This window comes from Lissotriton helveticus, chromosome 3_1 (assembly GCF_964261635.1).
Source record: "Lissotriton helveticus chromosome 3_1, aLisHel1.1, whole genome shotgun sequence".
Taxonomy (NCBI): Eukaryota; Metazoa; Chordata; class Amphibia; order Caudata; family Salamandridae; genus Lissotriton; species Lissotriton helveticus.
In genome coordinates, this window is record NC_136061.1 from 327,844,097 (window position 1) to 327,859,746 (window position 15,650).

The 15,650-nt window shown below is 45.3% G+C and overlaps 1 protein-coding gene across 13 annotated transcripts in view; it reads right to left on the reverse strand.

Moving 5' to 3' along the window:
• SPATA22 (spermatogenesis associated 22) overlaps positions 1–15,650 on the reverse strand; it is a 1,667,071-nt gene that overhangs the window by 712,245 nt on the left and 939,176 nt on the right. For all 13 annotated transcript variants that reach the window (XM_078679926.1, XM_078679924.1, XM_078679925.1 and 10 more), the window contains one exon: positions 1,773–1,870. In XM_078679926.1, coding sequence (XP_078536052.1) covers positions 1,773–1,870 — 98 coding nt within the window. The remainder of the gene's footprint in view (positions 1–1,772; positions 1,871–15,650) is intronic.

Here is a 15,650-nt window from a genome sequence, read left to right on the forward strand (position 1 = left end):
GAACTACAGCCCCATTTCGCTGCTCCCGTTTCCTGCAAAAGTCATCGAGAAGACCGTCAACAAGCAGCTGGCCGCCTTCCTCGAGACAAACGGATCCCTCGACCTCTCGCAGTCTGGCTTCCGGGCCAACCACAGCACCGAGACCGCCCTGATCGCAGCTACCGATGACATCCGAGCCCTGCTCGACAACGGAGAAACAGCGGCCCTCATCCTCCTAGACCTCTCCGCGGCCTTCGACACTGTCTGCCACCGTACCCTAGTGCAGCGCCTCAGCAACGTCGGAATCCAGGAGAAGGAATCGCCGGAAGGACACAGAGAGTCCGCCTCCCCCGTTCAGATCAGAAGCCACCAAAGTCATCTGCGGCGTTCCTTAAGGCTCCTCGCTCAGCCCAACCCTCTTCAACGTCTACATGAGCCCCCTCGCAGCCATCGCACGCCAACACAACCTCAACATCATCTCCTACGCCGACGACACCCAGCTGATCCTCTCCCTCACCAACGACCCCGCCACCGCCAGAGCCAACCTACACGAAGGGATGACAGACGTAGCCAAGTGGATGATGAGCAGCCGCCTGAAACTGAACTCGGACAAGACGGAAGTCTTCATCCTGGGATCCTCACCCTCCGCCTGGGATGACTCCTGGTGGCCCCCCGCCCTGGGCAGCGCACCCAAACCAACAGACCACGCACGAAACCTGGGCTTCATCCTGGACTCCTCCCTCTCCATGACCAGACAAGTCAACGCCGTCTCCTCGTCATGCTTCAACATCCTGCGCATGCTACGTAAGATCTTCCGGTGGATCCCCACCGAGACCAGGAAGATGGTCACCCAGGCCCTCGTCACCAGCCACCTGGACTACGGCAACTCCCTCTACGCCGGAACCACCGCCAAACTCCAGAAGAGACTCCAGCGGATCCAGAACGCCTCAGCACGACTCATCCTGGACATCCCCCGTCGCAGCCACATCTCCGGACACCTGAGAGATCTGCACTGGCTACCGGTCAACAAGAGAATCGCCTTCCGTCTCCTCACCCACGCACACAAGGCCCTACACAACCAAGGCCCAGGATACCTCAACAGCCGCCTCAACTTCTACGCTCCCACACGCCAACTTCGATCGACCGGCCACGCCCTCGCCGCCGTCCCCCGCATCCGAAGAGCCACCACAGGAGGAAGGTCCTTCTCCTACCTGGACGCCAAGACTTGGAACTCCCTCCCGAACCACCTCCGCCGGACTCAGGACCACCTCGCCTTCAGGAAACAGCTCAAGACCTGGCTGTTCCAGCAGTAGCGGACCCCCCCTCCCCTAGCGCCTTGAGACCCTCCGGGTGAGTAGTGCGCTATATAAATGCTGTGATTGATTGATTGATTGATTGTTCTCTCTTTACTTCAAATACCCAGGTGAGAATGGTTCTGGATCCAGTTAATGAGCGGCGCAGTAGGAATTCTGAGCATGGTTGCTGACTAAATAATTTGTCTGGAGATGGACAGATCAGGTCATGTTACAAGATTAATGCTCAGCAGGCTTCAAAGAGGAGGTCTTGTGGGCGTTTTTCTATGGTTCTTCCTATTCTTAAGAGATGGATGGGTCATTTAGTGTGATAGGACTTACGTCATACAGCTTCTGAGATAAATAAAATAAATATTTTGCTTTATACTTTTGCTGTAATTTCTGATTTAACAATATAACATATTTAAATGTGTTTCTTATCCACACAGACATAGACACACTGTGTTCATGAGCACTAATAATTTAAAGGAAAATGCTTACAGTTTCATAGAAGATGCAAGGCAAGGTGTCCTTTCCATCTCTTAAAAGAAATGTCTTCGCACTATGTCTTCCAGATGCAACTGCAGAATCTAAAGTGGCTAATAAAAACATGAAATATTGAAAACAGATTAAGAGTCATATTTATCGTAAATGCAAAGAAATATTGATTCACAAATGAGCCTTATTCATTAAAGTTGGTGCCATGATTATAACAAGCATTGGCAGAGCCAATAGGTCTAGCACTGGCTGGCTGCAGAGCTATTGGAAATTGCTAATGACGGTTTCCTTTCAATATTCAAAAAAAGAAATAATAACAAACCACACCGACAGCCATTCTTAATGGTTCCTATTATATTTTTTCAAACACCATATCCTTTCAACCCTAAAAGATGACAAGCATGAGTTCAGCAGGCACCAATAGCAAGTAAACCTAGAAACACCATTACGTGTCAAACATTAGAACAAGTGACAAATACCTGAAGTACCAATATGAAGAAATGTGGGATTAGAAGCATGCAGATGGCCAAACTATGCTTAACAAGTATTCACACTGGAGGAGGAAAATAGCAGTGCACACAGCAAGCACATCAGTACACAAGGAATGCCTATGTAGTAAAGAAAAGAACAGCTCACTCAGCAAAACTTAACCCCATCGACGCTCATGACGAGCTCAGCTCGTCATGAGGTACACCTCTCGTACGCTCATGACGAGCTGAGCTCGTCATGAACAATGGGATTCTGCATTCTTTAGCGCACAGCGGGAAAATGTGCCGCACCGATGCCGTTAAGTATACTAAACAAGTTTGAGTAAAGAAAAATAAGTGAACACACTGTAGTGACTGCAGTGCATTAAGCAAGCTTTTGTAAAGAAAATGACAATGATATGCAATACAAAACACAAAGAAAGCTTTTATGAAGGAAATATCAGTGACAAAGGAAGCACAAAGGTATTCAAAGCAACCTTTTGCAAGAGCTGTAGTGTAGTTCCTATATCCCTAATAGGCTCTGCGCATTCGAATAATATACACTATAGTTTTGACATAGGACTGAGTTCAGTATGTCTCTATTGAGTACATTAAACTTAATTACTTGTGTGTGCCAGCTAAGTCAGAGGTCACTAGAAACTTTCTCGAATGAACAAGAAGGGGTTAGTTTCTGAAAACCGCATAAACATGACAACTTTGTTTCCCTTAGAGTCGGAACCATATCTTCAGAGTCGTGGAAACAATAGATAACCGTTTCACTCAGTCAATCGTGCATGCTTTGTTTCTACAGTGTTTGCACAGAAATAGAGAGACGTGCGTTTCAATAAAAAGGGTTTATTGAAATGTCTTCTTTCTCATGCAAGAGATATGAACTGCTACAATCGTAAGACAGAATGAGAAGTATAAGGTGTACAGCATCAACAGTAATATAAAATAATACTGTAATAGCATGGCCTGTAGCTATGACATATATAAAAATACATACATAAATAACACAGGCTAAAATACTCAACTTGTGCTTCTAAAATAATCCTACCCCAGTGTACCTAACCTAAGTCTAGTACGAGGGAAGAATTGGTGCTGTCTTAGCATAAGTTTGGTTTTGCCAAGGATCGCCAAAGTTCTAATCAGCTCCATACCTTAGAATGAGAGAGGTTGGTATCTCTTTCCCAGGACTCGATTTCTAACACCCCGCAAGGGAGTCAGAAGCACTGGAGCTGGATACTCGGCGAAGAGGATGGCAGCGGCTGGTCAGTGCGTCAGTTGGGGAGATGACTTCCTTCAGGACTTGCTGTGGCGAGCCGCATCGTACTAGTAGGTAGCCGAACCGCACTGTGCCTTTCCATAGCAAGTTAAGGCATATTTATACCTTGAAGGTGTTTAGGAATGCCGGTATTGATGTAAAGGTCGGGCATATGAACGTCAAAAATGAACCCCTAAGTAATAGATGTTCATACATAATAAATTAGTTCTTGGAGAAATCAATATCCAGGCGAGGGGAAGTCCCTAAATCTTAAGAGTCTGGTTTTCCAAGAATTTGTTGTGACGTAGATGAACGGATGTAAGTAGCCATGCCTGTATTTGGGTAGCATGGACTATGCCTAAATAAGTACTGGGTTTCTATGCCTATATAATGGCAATGTGAATTGTACCTATATAAGGGCATGAATTGGGAAATTCATACAGAATCTAAATCGATACACAACAGAGGAAATAACAGTGGCCAAAGTATAGCACACAGTGTACAGAACACTCATTTGTGAAGACTATAGAAGTTTACAAACCCGTTTTATATTTGCACGTGCGAGCATTTCAAGCTAAAGATATAAACCACTGGTTCTTGATTACTTGGTCTTTGGGGCAGATGGGAGATGTGCTGCATTGAACTACATGCGTGAGTTATGTAACTGGTCTGACGTCTTCCCCTAGAGAGAGCCGATTTCTAAGAGGTTGGTCGTGGACAAAAGCGTAAGTCATGAACTCCTTTCCAGAAACATGTTAATTGACAATTCGTCGACCAACATACTGCAGCAGTTCTCGTTACCGCACGGAGAGAATCATGCACATAAGGCACTTTTACATTTTAGAGGGCCGACAAATTAAACGCACAAGTGAAAAAGATGGACACAGACAAGGCAGAGAAAATTGAACAAAAGCATAAAAGAGATAGCGAGCAGAGTCAAACGAGAAATGGACCCAGTAGCCAGGCAGGAGTTATGGAGTGGGAAAAAACGAAAAGATTAGTTAATAAAAGTAAGAAAAAAATATATATCTGGACTCAAACACGCCGCCATGCTAGTCTCCGACACTGATTGGAACTACTTTGCAAGTAGATGCGCTTTATGTGAAAAAGTAGAATGGCACCCCTCCCAGTGTAGTTGGCTACAGGCTGAAGTGGGCTGAGCCATTATCCTATGCTGTATGATATAGAGCAGTATCAGACTACAGGAAGTAGCCCATAAACCACAGGGAGACTAGGGCAATGATCTGTAACAAACAACAGTGTCTTAAACAAGGGTATTATTTTTCTCACAAGTACATGTGGCACAATTAATTGCAATCGATTAAATCCAAAGGGGGAGAAAACCAGGAAGACATTTTCTTGTAAAGGTAAATTGTATTTCAATCGACAAACATGTTGGACATATTAAACTTCATTTGTACAAGCACATGGGAAGGTAGCACTGCGTTACATTGAATGGCGTAACCTACAAAATACTGTGCAAAAGTGCTCGTGAAGTTTTGTGACGGTGCAAGTGACATGTGACGTGGTATACACAGCGATAGTGGTAGGCGCAACAATAGACAAGTTGAATTAAAAAACTTCTTTACATGTTTGGGATACCCAAGCAATGAATGGTACATGAATACACAAATGAGTAGGGTGACCTTTAATGGAGACGCCAAGAGTTCCGCTGTGGAAGTCAATGGCGTTTCGGCCTGCAGAAGTGTTAGGCCATCATCAGGACCAGGTTACGATTTATTTAAATTGCAGTGTCGAGATTTAAGGATGGGCTTTGTCCAGGAAGACAAAGGATTTGTTCAGAACCTAACATATGTGCACAGAAGATAGCTGAATACAAACAGGGGTACATGGATAGAGGATATCCTGAATCTATTCTACAAAGCAGTATTGACAGAGTACAAGCCAAAGTCCGAAAGGACTTGTCTACCCAGAAGAACAGACCGGATAACAACAGAATGGTATTTGTGTCAAAATACACAACCAGCTCACAGGCCATAAAAAGAATTATCAACACCCAGTGGGAACTACTAGAGAATGAACCTAATTTTAATGGCATCTTCCAACAAAAACTATTACATGCCTACACTAGAGGCAGCAATTTACGGACAATCTTTGCCAAACCGCAAAACACGGCCAATATAGAAGAATGCCAAGGCGAGAAGAAATGCGCCAACTGTATACATTGCAACAACATTATCATTGGCAATACGTTATCACATCCAACCACAGACAAAAAGATACAGTTGAGACATACAAGTGATTGCAATACCAGTAATGTAATTTATTGCATTAAGTGTCGCTGCGGTAAAGAATATGTCGGCAAAACTCAGCGCAAAATAAAATAAGGATAACAGAACACAAAAGTAAAATCAGAAATAGAAGTACAACTTCGAGCATAGCAACACATTGGGATGAAGCAAAACATACAGTATCACAATTACGTTTCCAAATTATACAACAGGTACCATTACAATTTGGGATTGACAACAATAAGAAATTATTGCAAAGAGAAGTATACTGGATCAAAGAACTCAATAGCATGTTGCCTAGAGGGCTTAACGATCGACTGGATATGAGTTGTTACCTTTGATGCTTATGTTCAGGATTACCCACTGGCAGTTATATACATTCTCATCCAAGACTGGGATTCCATTGTCTATAGTATCAACATAGGTCATTTAGTGACGACCCATTTATCACCATAGTACTTTGAGCTATCACATGTGATCTCAAGTACACATTGCCTATTGCTTATACATTGAGGGAACCCTTATGATAACACCATTATTATCTCATTGGCTAATCTGTTGAGTATTTTGCCACTTATACACAATGCACACGTTTAGAGACAGTGTTATGAGTAGTATCTGGCAAAGCCAGCTCTAAACGTTGATTGAACATAGTGGTGAACACTGAATACATAGAGGTGAATGGTCTAGACATCGTTTTGAAAATATTTTAAATACCGATCATTTGGTTTTCTGTACCGATGTGGTCAGAATATGGAGCAGTTAGGGGTATGTTGATTTGGATACACCCGAACGGCTTGCACTTTGAGTCATTTAGTTCGCCTCCACTCGCGGCAAATATTATAATGGTAATATGAGGATATTTGTTCAGTCCAATGTTTTCTAGTAAGCAATTTTATTATAATTTTTTTTTTGAAAACCTTTATTGTGCAGAAATTGCTCACAAATACGGGCCTACAACCCATCGGGCCGGCCACCACAATTATAGAAGCACAATGGTCAGGACAGAAGCTCCAGCAGGGTACCACAGTAATCCAAACGGGAATCAAAGGCGAAAAGCCACAGAGCAACCACCACGAGCAGGATGAGAGAAGGTTGATTTTATAATAGAAGAAGGGGTATAGCAGAATGATGGCAATCATTAAGGTCCAGAGGGCCGTGGCGGGCCGCGAGCAAGCAGTAATACAGAATACAGGAAAATTCAAAAAGAACAGTTACATTTTAACAAAGGCAGAACGTGAGTCCCACATTAGTAAGCAATTGCAACCGCTGCCCAGCGCCCACCCACCACTACGAGAACACACAATGATACAGAGAACGGAAAATAGGCTTACAAAACAAAGAGCCCTCTGCTACAACAACCCAGGGGAGGGAAGAACAAAAAAAGGGGGGGAAGGGAAAAAGGAAAAGGACATCGGGAAAAAGGGGGGAAGAAAGAACGCGGCATCACAGCATGCGCCCCATGGCTAACAAAGCACTCAAAAATAGACCGGCACAGGGAACCAGTGGTAACAGGAGTAATAGATGCGTAGTAAACCGTGACGGCAGGGAGACCAGAAGGCCCATGCTAGCAAAAAACACCCCAGGGGGCCCACATGCAGACACCGCGTCCCGAAAAAAGGGATACATAAGAGCCATAGAACCAAAAAAGGAAAAGAGGGGGAAAAAACAAAATGACAGACCCCCCCCCACCCCGCACACCCCACCCTGCACCCCTGCAGAAGGCTATGGCCTACCCCCCAGCAGCGTGCCTGTCGCCCTAACTAGAAACCCCGAAATATAGAAGAGTTAAAAGTAAAGAAAGAACCACAAAGACAAAAAGAAGAAGGGGAAATAGGGAGACAACGACGGGAGAGGAGCCACATAATCAAAACCATCAGCTCCCACCCCCTGTCCGAACACACTCAGTGCCCACGGGAAGATAGTAATTACGAGGATAAGCTCCAGGAACATGAAGGAGAATCGAACATAGTCATACAGTCACAAACGGATCATCCGACCATACCGCAAAATAATAGTCCACCGAGGCAAGTTCATCTCAACCCTGTCCTCGTCTATCCAAAGCCGTAGGCATCCAACGCACCAGGAACCAGATCATGAGGAACCAGAGGCGAATAGCAGGGAGTCCAATCGTCAATCCACACAAGTCATATCGATTTCGACCCAGATGAACAGGAAAAGACGGTAACCACCGCAGGTAATGCAGGCACTGTTCCGCCGACAATAGGAGGAAAGCCGTTTCGGCGGAGTAACCACAGGATCTTCGTTCGGCCATTCGAGGCAAAAAAGGAATGGGAGATCCAACGAGACCGGTCCGGACGGGACCCGGCCGGCGAACCCTCAGCACAGGAGAAATCACATGATGATTGAGAGCAGCGGGTATCCGTATACCCAAACAAACGGCAGCCCCCGGGTCCACGACCTCCAGGAAAGTCCCAGCAGCACACAGCAGCGATGAAGCCGCACACATCGGGGGGGGCCCAGCAGGCCCGGCAAAATGATCATCATCCAGTCCAGCGATAGGTGCGGTCACGGAAGCACTCCAGGAGCGCAAGGCGGCGAGGATGTCGCCAAGCGTAGGCTCACCTTTACGGTATTCAGCAAACGAGCCATGCGGCGGACCAGCGTCGCCAGTCTCGGCCAGGCTGAGAGACAGGGAGCCGGCCGCCATCTTGAAATCCCGGCGGGGACGCGGCAATCTCCGACCCCCGTCCGGCCACAAGCGGGGTCACACAGGATACAGCCGACCACAAGCAGAGGCACCCCCAGGGCAGGAAGGCGGGCCACCAGGATAAGGAGGGTCGCCGGCTCCCCCACGCCACCGGCTCTGTTCTCCGAGTCCGGGCGGAGGGACTCAAGATGGCCGGACAGGAGAACAAAGGGGAGACGAGCCACATACACGGTCAACCCCCGTCCATGGAAGGCAGCGCCTCAACACCAGGCCGCAGGATCGCCGGTCCAGGCCCGGAGAGCCGTCACCGGTCTAATTGCACAGCGGCCTCTCCGACCGTAGTAAGCAATTTTTGGTATTTATTTACAGGCGGTTTTATTACATTGGTATATTACAGAAGCTTGGTTTATTCCACTACATGTAATGCTACAGAGTCCAGTTAGCCAGTACTGTTTTAAGATGGCGCAGTTGGTTCTAAGTCAGTTTTAGTTCTTTTCTAATTTTCATTAGAGTGAATTCTAAAGCAAAGGGCAGCAGCTGGAGTTTGGATAATGATGACTTCATGGCGGCGTTGGATATGAATGCGTTAGGTAAGCAGGTTCATCTCGAGGAGTTTACATTCCGTGATTACCGTGGCACTTGTTTTAGGTTAGAGTATGCAGTCTAACACTGTTTTCGTGGTATATAGATGCCAGAGAGTGTTGACACTCTGGTTTCTTTTTGTGTCATTACAGTTTAACAGTACAGACTTCTGGCATTTCTTCGTTACACAACGTGGAGTATAAGGTGCAGTTTGAGGTAAGCACTATTGAGAAGCTTATGGTTGCATGGGTTTACGACTATCTGCGAGGCTTAACATGAGTTTCTAATGCTTTGCTATTTCAGATTACAGAGATTACAGATTACGGATAGGCGCTATAAAATCGACATTTTAGAGGTATTCTGATTTTGTCAAGGTAACACCAATAGTGTGCATGATGTACAACAGGGTGACACTTTATAACACACTACAATGTTATTCACAACATAAAACACAAATGATCACCGAGGTTCCTCAAGGTGCTTGGTTGCATGACTTGCATGACAACTGATGGAGCAAGGTTTCATACGTAAAAGAAACTTGCTTGAATTCATCTATGTGCTTTACTAACAAGTAACCCGAGTGTCTTAAAATGGCTGTCGAAAATGCGAGAACTCTTCTGCACATGCTTCTACTGCATCTACGTGGTATGACGTCTTTGCTTTTGGTGGGAATTCTTGCAGCTGCGAAATAGCATCTAAAATGTCCGCTTCAAACTTCACCTGCTAATGCATATGCTTTTGCTTGAACTAAACCTCTTGTGTCTTGCTAATTATTAATTCAATAGTTAAAATAAAATAATGGGGTTAGAGTAGAAATAAGTGGTATACAGTGCATACATTTATTTTTGTATTCTAATGTCGCTCTCTTTGACTTTATTGATAGCTCGTATTTGGGCCTGAAGGGTGTCTGTATTCTCCATCTTGGATTTGTTGTGCATGCGCGCTGGAACTTTGAAAGCCTTGAATTCATTGGCATTGAAACCCTGCAGAGTCCCATTTTACCAGTGATGCGCCTGGGAACCACACCGCCTGACCCAGAGAAAGGAAGAGAAGATAATAAAATGTTATACATTGTATATGAAGCAAAATGAAATAATGCTGAGTGGAATAAAAAGCATGGGAAAGTAAAATTATGGGCGGGAATCTAGCTTAATTAAACTAAAGGAAAATGACCTCACACTGGTATGGTGTGATGACCTCGCCCCATCTTCCTGACCAATCAAATAAAGGGAATACACACATTTGCAACATTGGGTGGTGGTACATTTCCTGGAAATGGTATAACAAAGGTAGACTTAGTCAGTTAGATTGTCCGACTTGTCACAGACCTGTCACTGACCCAATGTATGATGAAGAAGAATTGTGGATGCCGCAGACCTCAGAGGGCTAGTCGAGCACTCTGAAAGAAGATTCAGGAGAAGACTCTGACCTACAGAAAGGGAATGAGAGTAGCTGCAGAGAGGGGTGTGACGCTGGCGTTGCACTTAGAGGAGGTTACCTGTCCTATCCTGCACCTGTCCTGACCTGTTGACTCCTGATTAGTCGGGAGCCTTTTATTTCCAGCTCTTGGCCCGGGGTTGGTCCTCGCACCATTCTAGGTAAATATAAATCTGCGTGGTATGTCCTTGTACAGTTTCCCTTTCTCACCCTTCCCAGGTACCAATGTCTAGAAATTTTACTAAGTCTTTAATGGTTTATACTTTGCTTGTTATTTTTCTACTTGAAAAGTCTCTAACTGCTCTGTACTGGTACTTGACTCACAAAATATTGCATAGATAAAGAGTGTAAACTTTACTCAGTCTGTGGTTATTTTATGATAAAAGTGAATTATTATGCTACCTATTATTCTAACTGCCAGATCCATTTACCTAAGTAATTAGAATAAAGAAAAGTGACAAGGAATTGGTAAGTTATGGTGTTCAGGTATAAAAATTAAAACTCCTGATAGACAGAAAAATAGATTACCGGTTTAAAGTGTGTATATTTATGGGCCCAGGTGAGTATGTTTAGAAATATCTTAATCTGGTAATCTTGCGCCATCACAATGTAAGCATGATAAAGAAGGTATCTTAGAAATGGGCAAATTGAGCCAACCACAGGCAGTAACATTGTGTATTTATTTATATACTTCTCTTGTAGATTGGCCCCTGAGGAACGGACAGCTTTGTCCCGAAATGCATTGGGCACCATTTGAAATTGTCTGAAGAAACTGCTATTTGATTATTAATATTGTTTATTATGATGTTTTGAACATTATGGACAAACAGTCTTTTGTTTGAAGTTCATGTATTATGCATTTTTGACATTTGTAAAAATTAATTACATTTTGGAAGCTACAAATGCAAATTAACATAGAATTATTGTGTTGAATAAACAAGTCAACATTGCAAAAATGCTTTTTTGAATAAATAACTTTTTGTGAGAAATCTTTCAGTGAACAGTGCACAACACATCTAGTCACTTGACTAGCAACCAGCAAGTATTTATGCAGCACACAAACAGTAAGACAGTGAAAACACAACAAAAGAAACATCACACATCAATTTAGATGAATAGAGTAAAAGTTAATTATTTGCGACTAAAACACCAAAAATCCAATCAGTAGAACAAAATATATGCAGATTGAAAGATTTAAGAGAATACAGTGCTTAGAAGGACAAAGTGTCAACTGTGGTTATCTGGTCGCGCTGGACCGGGACAAAGTCACATGTTCAGGCCAACCGCAATGGAGTGCATGCTAGATACAGGGACCAAGTCATGCCTGCAGAACAAAGTACCTGAAATTCTGGTTGCGGAGCAATGTGAGATCCTGCATCAAGGACGCATACCTGCAGCGGCGGTTTTGAAGAAGCTGCATGCTGCGATGTGAGGTCCTAGGTAGGGGATGCATCACACAGAGTCGGTTCCGATGAAGCCGTTGATGGGGCTTGCGTTGCAAGTCCGGTGTGTCGATGAGGATGCTGTTGATGAAGGGATGCAATGCAAAGTCCTGCATCGGGGATGTGCTGTGCAGTGCGAGTTCCGGGGAGCTGTGATACAAGGTCTCACATCTGGGATACATCGTGCAGCAGTGGTTCTGTTGTGGAGATGCCAGGAGATGTGTCGCGCTGCGGCGCTCTGCCAAAGAGCCCATAGCTGGGCTGGCAGACCTCCTTCAGGCCCACTTTCAAGAGTCCAAGACTGGGGTGCCACCACCTGGGGGCAATGCTCACAGCAGGTAGAGTCCAGGTGCTGGGTTCAAGGTGGTTGGAGCCTGTTCTGTTCCTGATGCTCTGATCAGGACAGCGAGCTAGCCCCTGGTATCACAGTGGTGCTCCTGGGTTCAAGATACAGGTTCAGTACTTCTCACTCAAGCAGCAGGGCAGCAGAATAGCAGTCCTTCTTGCAGCAGAGCAGCATAACAGCCCTTCTGAGTGAGTCTTCCACAGGTCCAGAGTGGTATTGAAGAGTTGGGTCTGAGAGTCCACTATTTATATGTGGTGCTAAGTTTGAAGAAAGAGAAGGTTCTGGAGGTTTCCACCCCATGGGGAATTTGAATTTCCTGCATCCCCGCCCTGGCCCCAGCTTGTCTGGGTGAAAAAAGACTAAAGTGAAACCCTTTGTGAGTGTGCTGAGACAGAGTCTTTATGATGTGCAAGTGTGGTAGGTAAAATGATCCCCCCCTTCAATTCAGAGATGGCCCATCCTGCCAACATCTATTCCCCCTTTATCTAACTGTCTGAGAGAAATACACAAACCAACTGCCAGCAACACCAAGTCTTGTGACCCAGGATGCAGGCACCAAATGGATGGTACACGAAAATGACAATTTTCTAAAAGTGGCAATTTCAGAATTGTGACTTAAAAGCTGACCTTACCATTAAATAGTGTTTTTAAAAACAATTCTTGGACACCAAACTCAACATTCCTACCTGGTCACAATTGAAAGTTATCACTTACTAAATGTAATAAGTGCAGGTTGTACTACTTTACTGGGGACATATGAGTAAATTAAATGTGCCATTTGGGTGTAAGCCAATGTTACCATGTTTTCTAGAGTGAGCACATACACTTTAGCATTGGCTGTCAGTGGTAAAGTGCACAGACTCGTAGAAGGCCAACAAAAACGAGACAAGTAAACAAACTTACGAGGTAAGGCAAAACATATAAAGGAAGACAACCCTAAGGCTGACAGGTCTAGTAACTGTTATTCCAGATCCATCATTTCACCAGGTGTGGGTATCATGAGATGGAAACCCACAAATTGCTAATAAATACCAAGTTTATGCAATGGCCGGCATCTTAGCATGGGTGGACAGTGAACATCATGGTATGGGTGCCTTACCATGAGATACAATGATTGTGCAAAAGGTAGCATTCTCCCCGGAGTCGGTCATCAGTTTCATGCCATTACCACCACGATGCCAGGGTGTTAGACCTGGCATTTCTTGGCGTGGTTACCCCTGACTTTTTGCCTCTACCTCCTCTATTTTTGATGCTGTGATGGATTGTGTCTTACTGACTTAGATGCTTTGGGCACTTTGCCACTGCTGATTAGTGTCAACGTGCAAGTGCTCCCTGTATAAAGTGTTATGGTAATTGTTGGTCCATAATTGGTATGTTTGCCATACTAGTAAAGTGCACTATGTGTGCCAGAGCTGGTAATGCAAATGCTACTAGTGGGCCTGCAGCATTAATTGTGCCCCCCACACAAGTAGCCCCAAAGAGGGAACTCAGGCATGACTGTAGTGCCTGTGCACAGTTTGCTAACTGCCTTCTTGTCCTGACAAGTGCACCCACTTGCCAGACCTTACCCTTCCCTTTCCATGCACATCAGACACCCCTATTGTAGGCCCAAGTTACCCTCCTGGGCAGGGTGCAGTGTCTGTGAAAGGTAGGACATGTACTTAGGTGTTTACCATGTCCTAACAGTGAAATACTCTCCATTTCGTTTTTAACTGTTGCAAGGCCATCTTGCCCATACGACAGAATGGGGAAGGCTGTGTAATATGTTCCCAGCCTATCTTCACATAAGCATAAGATGGAGAGGTGAAGTTTAGTGTGCCTATACTCACAATTTAATAACACATCTTTTTGTGAAGGTGGTTTTTGAATTGAGTGTTTAGAAACCACTCTTTTAGAAGTGGCTGTGTTTTTTTGTTCTATCAATTCTGTGTGTCTCTGCCTGGCTGTGGATTGACTGTCTGTCTGGATTTAAATGTGATAGGATCTGGGAAATGTCTTAACCCAGGAGAGGAGTAGGTGAAACAGCAACACGCTGACCTGCATCTGGAGTGTAGGGGAGGAGTAGCCCCCATCAAAGAATGGCTCTACTTCCTGCTTAGTGATTGAGGTACCAGACCCCCCACTATCAAAGGAAGAAGGTGTCACTGGCAGGGAGAAACCCAGAATTGGTTTGGACAGGGGTCAGTGCCCCCTGAACACAAAGACTTCAAATACATTTAGGGATATAACTATGAGAGCTGAATCCCCTGAATGTTGGACTGATCAAGACTGAAATGGATTGAAACTACTTCATGGTCAAGAGGAACCTCTGCCAAGGAGGAACAGCTGAAGAGACTGAAGAGAAGGACTGACCCTTGCTGTGTGTTCTGTGGCTAGCCTGCAGTTGGCTGATTTAACTAAGGAGAGGCTAAGGGACATTGATGTGTGCTGTTTCCCCCTGCTTGAAAGGACTTTGCTGTGTGCTGTGTCCCAAAGTAACTTGTCTTCAAGGGCCAGAGGAGAGCTGGCTCCCTGTTGTGGAAACTCAGGAACATCAAAGTTTCCAAGTGTGCATGTGCCTTTTGCAGCCTGAGACTTTCGTAAGCATTGCCCCAGGTCTCTGTGGCCCGAAACCCAACCGAGTCTCAGCGACGCTTTGTGAGTGTGCAGCCTGAGACTGCGTGGGGTCCGTGGTGCTGGTTAGAAAGTGCCCCGTGACTGCAGTGCCCCTGCAGCGTGAATCATCGTCCACGCTGCTGTGTAGCTGTCTGTGTTCCGAGCGGTCATCATAACGGAGGCTGCGAGAACAAGTGAACTGCAACTACAAGTGTTCCCGTTACACACACGATGAACGCTCTTTGGTGTAATAACAAGATTACAGTTGCTGCAAATAGTGCATATTACCATGTAACGTGCTTGTATTGCAAAAATGTTAATAAAAAAATATATTTTTTAAAAATCATAACGGAGGCTGCGGATCAAGATTGCCACCGCTGGCCCGATCCACAACATGCTGAAGGATTTCATAAAGCTAAGGAAGTCGTGAGGTAATCGTGAGCGTTGTTCGCAAGAGGAATCTGCCCATGATCAACAGCAAAATAATAATAATCCACATTTGTAAAGCGCACAATCACCCGTAAGGGTCTCTCGGCGCTGGGGGCCGTCGGGAAGATTAAGCAAGCTATTGCCCAGAGTCACATGGTGCTGGGCTAACCTGCCGCAGGCGCTGGGGATAGAACCCTGATCCCCAGATTCCAGCGTCAGTCGCCCTGGCCGCGGCGCCACACCTCTCCAGAGAAGGCAGCATCCTAACTTGTCAGAACTACAGCGTCGCCTTGCATCGGAGCTGCTTTGTCATCGGGAGCGCCCAGTAGGACATCCGACGAGCGGGGAGAGAGACAGCGAGGCAGCGCATCCCCCAGGTAAGGCTTGGACTCCAGT